The sequence below is a fragment of the Culex pipiens genome, chromosome 3 (assembly GCF_016801865.2).
Source record: "Culex pipiens pallens isolate TS chromosome 3, TS_CPP_V2, whole genome shotgun sequence".
Lineage (NCBI taxonomy): Eukaryota > Metazoa > Arthropoda > Insecta > Diptera > Culicidae > Culex > Culex pipiens.
Genome location: NC_068939.1, coordinates 90,746,220 through 90,757,881, shown reverse-complemented (window position 1 = coordinate 90,757,881; position 11,662 = coordinate 90,746,220). Strand labels below are relative to the sequence as shown.

At 42.1% G+C, this 11,662-nt stretch overlaps 1 protein-coding gene across 1 annotated transcript; it reads right to left on the bottom strand.

Moving 5' to 3' along the window:
• Positions 1-5,644: 5,644 nt before the first annotated feature.
• LOC120425133 (protein bangles and beads) lies at positions 5,645-10,436 on the bottom strand. Its single transcript, XM_039589559.2, has 3 exons — positions 9,594-10,436; positions 7,640-7,807; positions 5,645-7,552 (listed from the first exon to the last, which is right to left on the bottom strand). The coding sequence occupies exons 1-3, from the start codon at positions 10,162-10,164 to the stop codon at positions 6,243-6,245; spliced, it is 2,049 nt and encodes a 682-aa protein (XP_039445493.1). The 5' UTR covers positions 10,165-10,436; the 3' UTR covers positions 5,645-6,242.
• Between the last annotated feature and the right edge of the window lie 1,226 nt (positions 10,437-11,662).

The following is an 11,662-nucleotide window of genomic DNA, read 5'->3' as shown; positions in this document are numbered from 1 at the left end:
AGATCTCGCCGAGACATGAAAAAAAGTCTTCTGGACCAACTCTCTAAACCCCGGGGTTCAAAAGTTACAAGCTGTTGAAGTTTGAGCATTTTGGGTAAAAATGTACAAAAAATCGTATTTTTGCTATTTCTAAAATCATTCATAAAATCTCTATTTTATTATGGATTTCGATCATCTTGACTTCATTCGACGCGTATCAGCAAAAACTATGAGTTCTGATATGTCTTAGCATGATTGAAACATGATTTTTCTTGGTTTTATCCGTTTGAACCGTTTGTGCAAGAGGTTTATTAAAGAAACAAGTCGAAAATTGAAGATTTTGAAACTGAATCCTACCCAGACTGCTTCAGTGAGTATGGAAGACTACAGTGCAATGTTGTAACAACTTATTGGGATGTTCTGAGTCATCCGAGAACCCCTTGGAGTTAAGACCGGTGAGTCTACCGCCGTAACAAGCAAGAGGTCGGCGGTTTTTGACCGCGGATCATACCCGCATAGCTTCAGTGAGTGTGGTAGACTACTTTGCTGATGTGTTGGGATGCCCTGGTTCATCCAAGGACTCCCTGGAGTTTAGATCTGTGTCTACTAACGTAACAAGCAAGATGTCGACCGGTTTTGACCACGGATCATATCCGCATAGCTTTAGAGTATCGTAGACTACTTTGTTAATGACTCGGGATGTCTTGGGTCATCTAAGGACTTCCTGGATTTACGATATGTGGGTCTACGACTGTTACAAGGACTCCCTGGAATGGTCCAGAACATTCGAACATAACAGAAATTCAGTCTGCCATACTCACTGAATCTATGCGGTTATGATCCGCGGTTAAAAATCGTCGACCTCTTTCTTGTTACAGTGACCCAAATATCTTAACTCCAGGGAGTCTTAGGATAGCCCAAGACATCCCAACACATTAACAAAGTAGTCTAGCATACTAACTAAAGCTATGCGGGTATGTGAACGAAGTTGACTTTATAGCTGTCGGCAACCATTGCTAGTACCAGCCACTAGGGTCTTTCTTTAAACTACAAGGACATCGCCGCCCTGGGCTCCTGAGTGTACGAGAGTATGGCACGGATCGACGGCGCCGAATACTCATATTGACACTTAGAGTTTTAAGGGCGCCCGCCGCGGGATTCAAACCGGCGATCTCTGGATTGTGAGTCCAGTGCGCGGTCCGATTGATCCACACGGACGGTACGGGTATGTTCCGGGGTCGAAAACTGTCGTCCTCTTGCTTGTTACGGCAGTAGATCCACAGATCTAAACTCCAGGGAGTCCTTGGATGAACCAGGGCATCCCAACACATCACCAAAGTAGTCTACCACACTCACTGAAGCTATGCGGGTGTGTTGAGTTGTCAAAACCAGTCGACATCTTGCTTGTTACGGTAATAGACCTAAAGATCATAACTCCAGGGAGTCCTAAGATAACCAAGAACATTCCAACACATTAGCAAAGTAGTCTACCATACTCACTGAAGCTATGCAGGTATGATCCGCGGTCGAAACCCGTCGACCTCTTGCTTGTTACGGCGGTAGACTCACCGGTCTTAACTCCAAGGGGTTCTCGGATGACTCAGAACATCCCAATAAGTTGTTACAACATTTACTGTAGTCTTCCATACTCACTGAAGCAGTCTGGGTAGGATCCGTTTTCAAAATCTTTAATTTTCGACTTGTTTCTTTAATAAACCTCTTGCACAAACGGTTCAAACGGATAAAACCAAGAAAAATCATGTTTCAATCATGCTAAGACATATCAGAACTCATAGTTTTTGCTGATACGCGTCGAATGAAGTCAAGATGATCGAAATCCATAATAAAATAGAGATTTTATGAATGATTTTAGAAATAGCAAAAATACGATTTTTTGTACATTTTTACCCAAAATGCTCAAACTTCATCAGCTTGTAACTTTTGAACCCCGGGGTTTAGAGAGTTGGTCCAGAAGACTTTTTTTCATGTCTCGGCGAGATATTTCGAAAAAAGTTGGTCCGGTTTGTGTACATCCTTGGACCATATTCGCCCATTCTCCTTTGTTTCTTTTCAATGAATTCAGTTACAATTAATTCATACTAATTCTATGAAACGTTGATTTAACAGCTTCATTATTTGGAGGAACTAAATAAAACTTTTTGATTTTTTTTCTGAATCTGCAAAGAAAAAATCGTTTCTTGAGTTTGTAAAAAAAATGTAGTTTAAAATATTTACGAATCTTTATTCGTTCTGAGTGATTTTTCAAGATTTGCATAAACTTGTAATATGATTTTTGTTAAAAAATAACTAATAAAGCTCATATATAATTTCCCATTATTGGGAATTTTGCAATATCATAAGCAACGAATTAAACTGTTTTTATTTGTAAATTTAAGGACAACATTAAATATTGATTGAAGAAATATTAAAAGTTATCATGAAAACACAAATGTTCACAAAAAAACTAGATTATGGAGATTGCTATGCTCGAGAGAACATCTGGAAACTGAACTTAGCTTGAAAAAGCCTTTCCCTTTTAGAAATAATTAGAAAAACGTTACTTAATCCACCTTTAGGTGGTTGGTGCCTTCCTCATATTCATAAAGTCAATACATTCAGTAAAAATAGCAACATTCCCCCTTAACATGTTTAACAAATCAACTTTATTACTCATTTCTTTTGATATGGTTCGCAGACCATCAATATTTCTGGCTCATCGGCAAGGTCTGATAAAAAAAAACCTATCCAACGATAGTTCGCATGGAAGATTCAGACAATATTTTTATCACAATATCTGAAATCAAACCTCTAAAAAGTGTATAAATAACACTTAAGTGCCAATAACTTTTGATAGGATTGTCAGATCCTTGATGTTTTAGGCTCATTTGAAAGGTCTTTCGATTATCTAACTAACGATGGGTCGCATGATGGACCCGGACATCATTTTCATTGAAATATCTGAGATCCGGCCTCCAAAAAGTGTATAAATAACACTTAAGTGCTAATAACTTTTGATAGGGTTATCAGATCTTCAATGTTTTGGGCTCATTGGAAAGGTCTTTTTAATACCTTTCTGAAAATGTATAACATGACAGGGTTTCTTACAAAAACCACCCTTTTTACAATCTTCCGGACATACGCCAAAATCGTTTTTTTTAGCATAACTTTTGAAGTACTTTACTAAACTTCATAATTTTCAATAGGGACTTATGGGACCCCAAGACGAATCGAATGAGACCAAAACGGTCCAAATCGGTTAAGCCAGTGCTGAGATAATCGAGTGCATATTTTTTGGTGCACAGACCCACATCCCTACACACACACACACACACACAGACATTTGCTCAGAATTTGATTCTGAGTCGATAGGTATACGTGAAGGTGGGTCTACGAGGTCAAATTAAGAAGTTCATTTTTCGAGTGATTTTATAGCCTTTCCTCAGTAAGGTGAGGAAGGCAAAAATAATATTTCAAAATAAAACATTTGATTTCATGTCAGGGGTGTAACTGCTAAATAATTTCTAATCTAATCTAATCTAATCGAACACAAGCGCAGCCAGTCCGAAGAAAGCATCCGGGTAGAATTTATGGTTAGATTACGCCTCAAGTTCCTTCTTGTCATTATTAATGATTGCAGTACTTTCGAGAACCCCCGAAGTGTATTACACTTATTAAAGCGGCCCGGCCTACTGCGTTGCATTAACCGCATGAGACAGATTCTATGAACGGATCCCACATTTCATAGAACCATCAGGGGAAGAAGAAGAAGCCGGGGACATACCGTACCAACCGATTCGAGTTATTTATAGATTATAATGGTGTGTGGTGTGTAGGGGAATCGTTTGGGAAGGGATTGTTTTATTATATAGTGAATGACCTTGTGACATTCTTTCACCACTAAGGTTTTAATTCACTCATGGAGTATTGGTCTCTTGGTGGCCGAATGGCTAGAGGATCCGACATTCAATCCAAAGGTGTGAGTTCGAATCCCACCTGATTCTATGCGTTTTTTGTTCATATTCAAAATTCAATTACAGTCGAAAAATTTCAAGGAGACCGGTCGGGAATCGAACCCTTCCGCTTATGGGGCGGGAGTCTCTGACATTAAGCCACGGGCTGGTCTAGGGGTTTAACTGCTAAATAATTTTTAAGGTAAATTTTGGGGTCCATCTTTTTTTGGCTTCTCTCAATTATAGTTATTGGAATTTTTGACAAGTTAAATACACTTTCTGAATAAGAAGATTAGAGAAACATTGGTTTATTCAAACTTGAACATCGAACATTGAACATTCAATGTTCTAAACAATTTTGGATTTTTCAGTTGTTTTTCTGATTAGTTTATATAATTTTGCTTCGATTTTTATAAGTGTAAATTTCCCGGGAGTCTCGACCGAATTTCCCGGGAATCGAGAGGTCCAAAAATTGTCAATTTCCCGGGAATTCCCACTCGTCACCCTCTAAATCCAACCCTAGCGTAGCCAACATTCCAAAGTATCCAGCACAGTGCTGGGCTGAGCATTTCCAGCATCCTTCTTTATAAGGCCAGGCCTACCTGAGTAAATTTAACCGCAAAGAAAATTCAGTAATTTGCAAAGCAAAGTATTCGCTCATCAACTCACAGGTCATGGCGGTACTACGCTGGGATTCGAACTAGCGACCATTGGATTGCGAGTTCAACTGCCGACCAACGCTCCACCGCGGCAGATTAGGTTTAAATATGAACGTTCAAATAGAACTTCATTTCTGTATTCCCAGGACCACAATTCGCTCCAACATAATGGTACTCCCTCATAAGTTCAATAAACTTAGATCTCTTTTTATCTCAACATGTAACTCAATCATAAACATGCCATCTTCCTGGAAAATATCACCAGAAGCAATCAAGCCCTTTTCTGCATGGTTCCTTCACCCGTTCCCAACCTTCTCGAAGATTTGCCCTGCTCGCTCCTTCGATGGCTGAACTTGAACCGCAATAACTCTAAACTAATGGAAAATCTCTCTTCCCTTCGTCGTCCTACCTGATATTAATGCGAACACACAAACTAACCTCAACATAGAGCGGGTTCGCCGGCCCTGCGATCGCAAATCGCGCCCGGTGTAATTTATGTTTATGGCCATTATCCTGTTCCAGGAGGAGGCAAAAATAATGGGAATCCGTTGGCGTGCGGGGTTGTAATTTACGACGGCGACATGATCATATGGTCGTTCCCCGAAGGGCCGACCAACACGCACAATTGTTGTGCAATTGCACCAACCTACGAAGAAGCAAGAAGAAGAGGAACGACGTTGAAGACGAATCAAGCAAGCAAGCGAACGGCCAGCACTTTCGTTGAACTTGACCTTGAGCGACCAGGCTCTTCGCCATGCGCGAAGAGAAGAGGAAAATCGACGAAGAAACGACGATCGCGCGAAAAAGGAAAACGATCGAGCAAGACGAAAACGAAGCAGAATAAGAGTGTTTGATTACGTGCGCGAAGCGCACAGGTTTGTTATACAATCAAGGCAGGATGATCGGGGGAGGAGCGTCAGGGGCGGGAAAATAATGGGCACTTGGCGGGCCTAAAAGGAGAACAGAAGTTTCAGCTAACAACCTGCAATTATTTCAATTTCCTGCGACATCAACGCGGCTCGAAGGTCTTTCGGAGAGGCAATAACACCGACCACGTTTGATTTCATTATTCATTTTATTATTTTTTTCGGCTTTTTTACAAAAATTTTACATTTTCACTTTTTGTATAGTTTCGTTTGATGTTTGATCTCTTGGCAGAGCTCGGTAGTGTGTGTGTTGTGTTCGCTTGTCTGTCAGTGTGTGTTTTCGTCTCGTTTTTTTGGGGCATCACAATTAAATAAATATTTTCGATCCATTTTAAAATAAATAAGTTAGGTGTGATAAAACCGACCTTCCGTCTGCACCCAGTTCGAGCTTGTTTCCGCGATCGCGGCCGTAAACTTTCTTGTGCCCGCCTGGGCGGGCAAGAACTTGACGAAGGCGATCCCCGTATGGGGGAAACTGGACGAAACCGGCAGGGTGCGAAGAAAGGAATTTTATCGCGTAGAATTTGTGTGGCGTGACGATACAAGCGAAATGATTTGACTTGATGATTTTTTTTCGTTTTAAAAAAACTCACACCAGAGACGTGTTCCTTTAACAAAAGAAAGGATTCGGTCTCTGTGTGAGTGTTTCATGGGTGTGTTTGTGTGTGTGATATGGCTTAAACAGTACAGAGACCCTAACTAAAGTGAGTGTGCAGGGTTGGACTTAATCAGACGGCAGATTGCTGTTCTTCGGCAGGCGCGGAGCTTTCGTCAGCGGGCTGTTGCTCCTCGATGGGGGCATCCTCGACAGGCGGGGAAGCGGCCGACGCTGGAGTGGCAGCCTCCGAGGCGGGGGCAGCGGCGGTTGACGGCCGGAAGAAGTTCTGCACGTTGTTCACCAGACTCTGGATGGGTCCCTGTGCCTGGCTGGGCTGCTGTTCGGCGTTGCTGGATGGGCGGTTGAACACCGATCCGACAGCGGTCTGAACCTGCTGGATGATGTTAGGCCGGGCAGTGGTGCTTCCCTCGGCGCTCTGAGCGTTCTGGGCGTTCGGGTTCAGCAGGTTCTGGATGTTCTGGCCGATCTGCTGGAACACGTTGGGAGCGGTGGTGGTCGGGGCGGGAGCCTGCTCATCGGCAGCAGCTTCACCGTTCTCTCCGGCCAGCGGGTTGTTGGTAGTGGTGGTGGTGGTGGTCGATCCACGGTTCAAGATCGGTCCCAGTGGGCTGTTCTGGATCAGGTTGTTCACGGGCTGGATGATCTGCTGGATCAGATTGGGGCGAGCGGTCGTGGGAGTATCCTGCTTCACATCAGCGGAACGTTCAACATCCTGTTCACCTTCCTTAACCGGGGCAACTTCCTCGACAACTGGCACGGCCTTGACGGCATCAACCGACTCCTCCACAACCTTCTCAGCTTCAACAGCCTTCACAGCCGGGACGACCTCGTTGATCTTCTCTTCCGTAACCACAACCTTGGGCTCATCGACAACGGCCACGGGCAGGGCAGATCGCAGCGACTCAACGACGGCAACAACCTTCTCCTCAACGGCAATCTCCGGCACGGGGACCTTCTCCTCCTCAACCGCAATGACCGGGGCAACCTCATCGGCAACAATGGCACTCTTCACCTCAGCAACCGGCTCTTCGACCTTCTCGACAACCTGTTCCTTCTCAACAACGGCAACGGCAACGGGTTCCTCCACGCCAACTTCCGGGGCAGCAGAACGCAGCGACTCAACCGGCGCGACCACCTTATCCTCGACGGCCTTCTCCACGACAACATCGGCTTGGGCGGCCTTGGCTTCCTCGACCATCTCGACGAACGGCTTGATTGGGACGCTGCGCAGGGCCTCGACGGCGGGTTCCTCCTTCTTCTCCTCCTCATCGGCGACGACATTGGCAACAACGGCAACGGGCTCCTCGACGGCCACGACCGGCTCGACGCTCTTCAGCGAGGCAACGGGAGCGGCTTCCACCTCCTTAACGGCTTCGACTTCCTTGACGGTTTCGACCTCCTTGGCGGCGGCGGCTTCAGCTGCGAAAAAAAAGTAAATTCAAGGTCAGTTCAGTCATTACCGGCGCCCTCTCGAGAGCAGACCAAAGTCGATAAAGCTCAACTTACCCAGAATGACTTCGGCAACGGTCTTCACGGCGGGCACGACGGTTTCCTCCTTGACAACCTCGACGGGCTTCTCGCTCTCGACAACGGCGGCGGCGTCGGCAACAACTTCGGCGGGCTTCTCCTCTTCGGCGACCACGGGCAGGGCAGAGCGGACGGCACCTTCGACGACTGTAGAGAATTGAGAAAAGGGGAAAATGGAAATTAATTTCTATGTTCCTCTTTTTCAAGAAAATAATTACACAGTCCAACAAGATTCCCTGAAATGCACGGTTCTGTATTACTATACAGTGAAAAAAAGTTTAATTCTGGTAGATTGAAAAAGTGGTTGATTGAATACTCCCTCTTTTTTGTGTAATTTCCCATAAATATTCTGTAAAAATGTGAAACTAAACAGAAACTGACAAAAATAACACCAGCCTCTGATGTAAAATTGCACATTTTTTTACACAAAAGCTGTCAGCATTCCCAGAAATAATATTAAAATCATTTTTTACTGTGATGTGGCACATCTCACGTTGAATACTTTGTTTTATTATACACGAAAATCATGTTTTTCATAATAATTAAGAAAATATTTAATCACAAAGTTACTCAAACTTAACAATCTCCATTTTTCATCATCTTTTTCGAAAAAAAAGTAACAATTATCAACGCTTTGGTAATGTTTATGCTACATTTTTAGGTTACTTGTTAATGCGTGTAAATTTACATAATGTTTCATAAAATAATGCAATATTTATTTTACATCTAAGCTTTTTACGCGTAGCTTAATTTCTAGTTTTTTGGCTATGTAGAAAGTAGTTAAAGAGCGAAAAAAAATCCCTAGATTACAGACGAGATCTAAAAAATTTAAATAGTGTGGGCAAAGTAAATACTAGTTTAATCAGTATAGTTAGAAAAAATACAATTTTTTCACATTGAGACGGTCTGATCAAAAATCATGTCATCGCTTATTGCATTTATGCTTATATACGAATCTAGATTACTTTTTCAAAACAACCAATGCGCCATGGTACCTTTTGAAAAAGTTTTTATCAGTTTCCGGCATGACAATTTTATGCCGGAAACTAATAAAAAATAAATTAAAAAAAAAATTGTACTTCTAATAATAAATATTTTAAAACTCTCAACCTAGGTATTCATAATCATTTATGCACATTTAAACCATTTTATCGAGCAAGTTAAATTTATTTTCGGTGGGAAATGAAAAAAAATACAAATAAGCAAATTTAAGTTCATGGTAATAAAACAACAAAATAAAATAAAACAAAAATCACTTAACCATTGTATTTTAGCTTTGTTGTATTTAAAACTTTTCACTATTGCTTTTTTGAAACCCCGTCTTTGCAGTATTGTAATATTACCCTCAAGCCCCAAAATCCTGATAAAAAACTATAATGAAATGAAATCCCAGGAACTCTGGTTTTGTGTTATTTATCAAAATTCAGCTAAATTATTCAGAAATAAAAAAAAATACTGTGATCGCACTGTAAAATTATTTTTATTAAACGTCGAAAAGTGGCAAATTTTATAAGTTGTATATAGATTGCAGCTTTTGAAATTTAAATATCAAGATGATACTTAATTAATTTCATTTGCAGTTCAATTATGTTAAGAAATTTTGTGAAGGTGGCAGGAAAAATAATTATTTTAAAATGGCCTTAACGAATTAAATAAAATTAAAAACTCATTTTTATGATGGCATCAACTATTTCAAGGTCTAAAGTTTTTAACATTTCAACTTGCACTGATTTTATTTCAGTAAGGCTGTTATGCAACAAAAAAAATAAGTTGTTTATAGACTACATATTTTAAAAAGGAAAATATTGCGCTCTGCAGAAGAAACCAAAACTGTTTTCGCTGCATGTAAAATTGCAAAATGCGTTGTCAAGAAATCGCAATTTAAGTTTCATAGCATTCTAAGCACTTCAAGATCACCCCAAACCCCGCTTACCTTCAACGACGGGTTCCTCCTTCTTGACATCCTCCAAAACGACGGCGACGGCGGGCTCGACAACCTCGACCACCGGTTCCACACTGCGCAGCGATTCAACCGGAGCGACTTCCTTTTCCACGACAGCTTCCGGAACGACGGCTTCGGCGACCTCGTTGACAACGACCGCAACCGGAGTTTCGACCGCCACAACGGGCTCAACGCTGCGCAGGGAATCGACGCTGGCGACCTGCTCGACGGCAACGACGGCGACCGGTTCTTCAACGGCCACTACCTTCTCGTCGGCGACGATGGCCACCGGTTCGGCGACCTGCACGACTTCGGCAACCGACCGTTGGCTTTCGACCGGGACGACCGTTTCCTCCTGGACGGCGATCTCCTGTTCCTTGGCGGGCTGCTCCTCGACGGCGACCGGGATCTCATCCTTGCGCAGTTCCGACACGATTTCCTCCTTGATGAGCTCTTCCACAATCGGTACCACTACATCTTCGCGGGCTACCCGGATGATCGAGGCACTCAGGACCCCACTCAACGCCACACAGGCTAACGCACAAATTAAGAGAACTTTCATTTCCAGCAGATTCTGCTTCGAGATCCGTGTCCGAGATCGTCGAAGGCGGATTTTGGCACAAATAATTCACTAAAAACTTAAATTTTGTTCAGTTCCTACACACTATCAGTCGTCACACTATCACACTTTCGCCCAAAATCTTCCACAAAAAAAAAATTATAGTTATGTTACAAGTGTTATGCTTTGGTTTTGCCCTGCCTCGTCCTCGCTCGCTGGTGGGTGATCGACGACGATCTGCACTTAGCCAATTAATGTCTCCGACTGAATGTAAAATGAGAAAGAAGCTCGATTTTATATCACCGTTGGTCGTAAGCCGATGACCCGTTATGTTTTTTTCTTTCCTTCCTTCTTTTCGCCTTTTGGCTTTCCTTCTCTCGCTCTAGTCCACCTTCTCTTCCTTTAGTTGGCGCGGTTCGTCTCTTCCCGCCGATCGTGGTCGCCGTCAGGCCAAAGTTCTATGCAATCAGTGCGCGCGCCCGCCAGTCTTGGAGAGGAAAGAGCGAGAGAGAGAGATGGTGCGAAAAGAATCTCGGCAACCGCCGGCACGCGGGGTCGTGCTCTTTCGGTCGACCTCCCTGGTCAGCTGACCTCGGGACTCGTCGGGTTTGGAAGATCACACTCGCGCTCTCGCTCCGTCTTCTTGCGAAGCTCATGATCGCGGCCTCCGGATCGTGGTCAGTGGAATAGATTAGCAGGGATTTCTCAGGAAAATAATTATTACTTCGGTTTTTCGAGTCTCGCAGTTGAAAAAATTACATAGATTTAAAAAATGTAAATCTCGTTGCATCATTGTATTAAAGCAAATAAGAATATGAAAATCTTTATTTTACATCTCAAATTTAAATAAAAATACAGCTTTCACTTAAAAAAAATATAAAAATCGATGAAAATTTCTTCGATTTTTTTAACTTCTGTTGAGCCATTCCGAATTCGTTTTGTGTAACCATTCTGCAAAACTTCTAATATTACGTAAATAAATATTCGAAAATCTGTAACTTTTGAAAAAAAATTATGATCTATTTGGTGTCTTCGGCAAAGTTGTAGGTATTGATGAGAGGACTGGTGTGTCCCAAAAAAGGCGATGTTGCAGAAACCATCGGGGATTTCGATAGGTTTATTACTTAGGAACAATGTTTTCTTACAGTGAAATGTTCCCAAAAACTGTTCAGAACTCGCGATTTGTGATTTATTTACAAATGACTTGTTTTCATAGAAAATATAATATTTTGTTCTAAATCATTGAAAACTAGTTCAAATTACCCCTATATCAGTTAAAATCATAGTAAGAAGTTCCACCAATAATATTCTGTATACAAATCCAGAAAGTCGTCATTTTTCATTGACAACAAGATAAAGTTGAAAAAATGAAATTTTTGCTTGATAATTTTACAAATTCACCAATACCAACATCTTGTAGGCAACATCATCCTGATCAATTTTTCTTTTTGAATAATTAGTTCAGTGCCAAGATACAGTCATTTTAGTAAAATAAAAATGG

What these genes read in the sequence shown, in the direction of transcription:
- LOC120425133 (XM_039589559.2), bottom strand. Translation starts at nt 10,164, where the DNA reads ATGAAAGTTCTCTTAATTTGTGCGTTAGCCTGTGTGGCGTTGAGTGGG. An exon ending in GGAGGAACCCGTCGTTGAAG is followed by an intron (nt 7,808 to 9,593) that starts GTAAGCGGGGTT and finishes AATTCTCTACAG; the next exon opens with TCGTCGAAGGTGCCGTCCGC. An exon ending in CGTTGCCGAAGTCATTCTGG is followed by an intron (nt 7,553 to 7,639) that starts GTAAGTTGAGCT and finishes TTTTTTTCGCAG; the next exon opens with CTGAAGCCGCCGCCGCCAAG.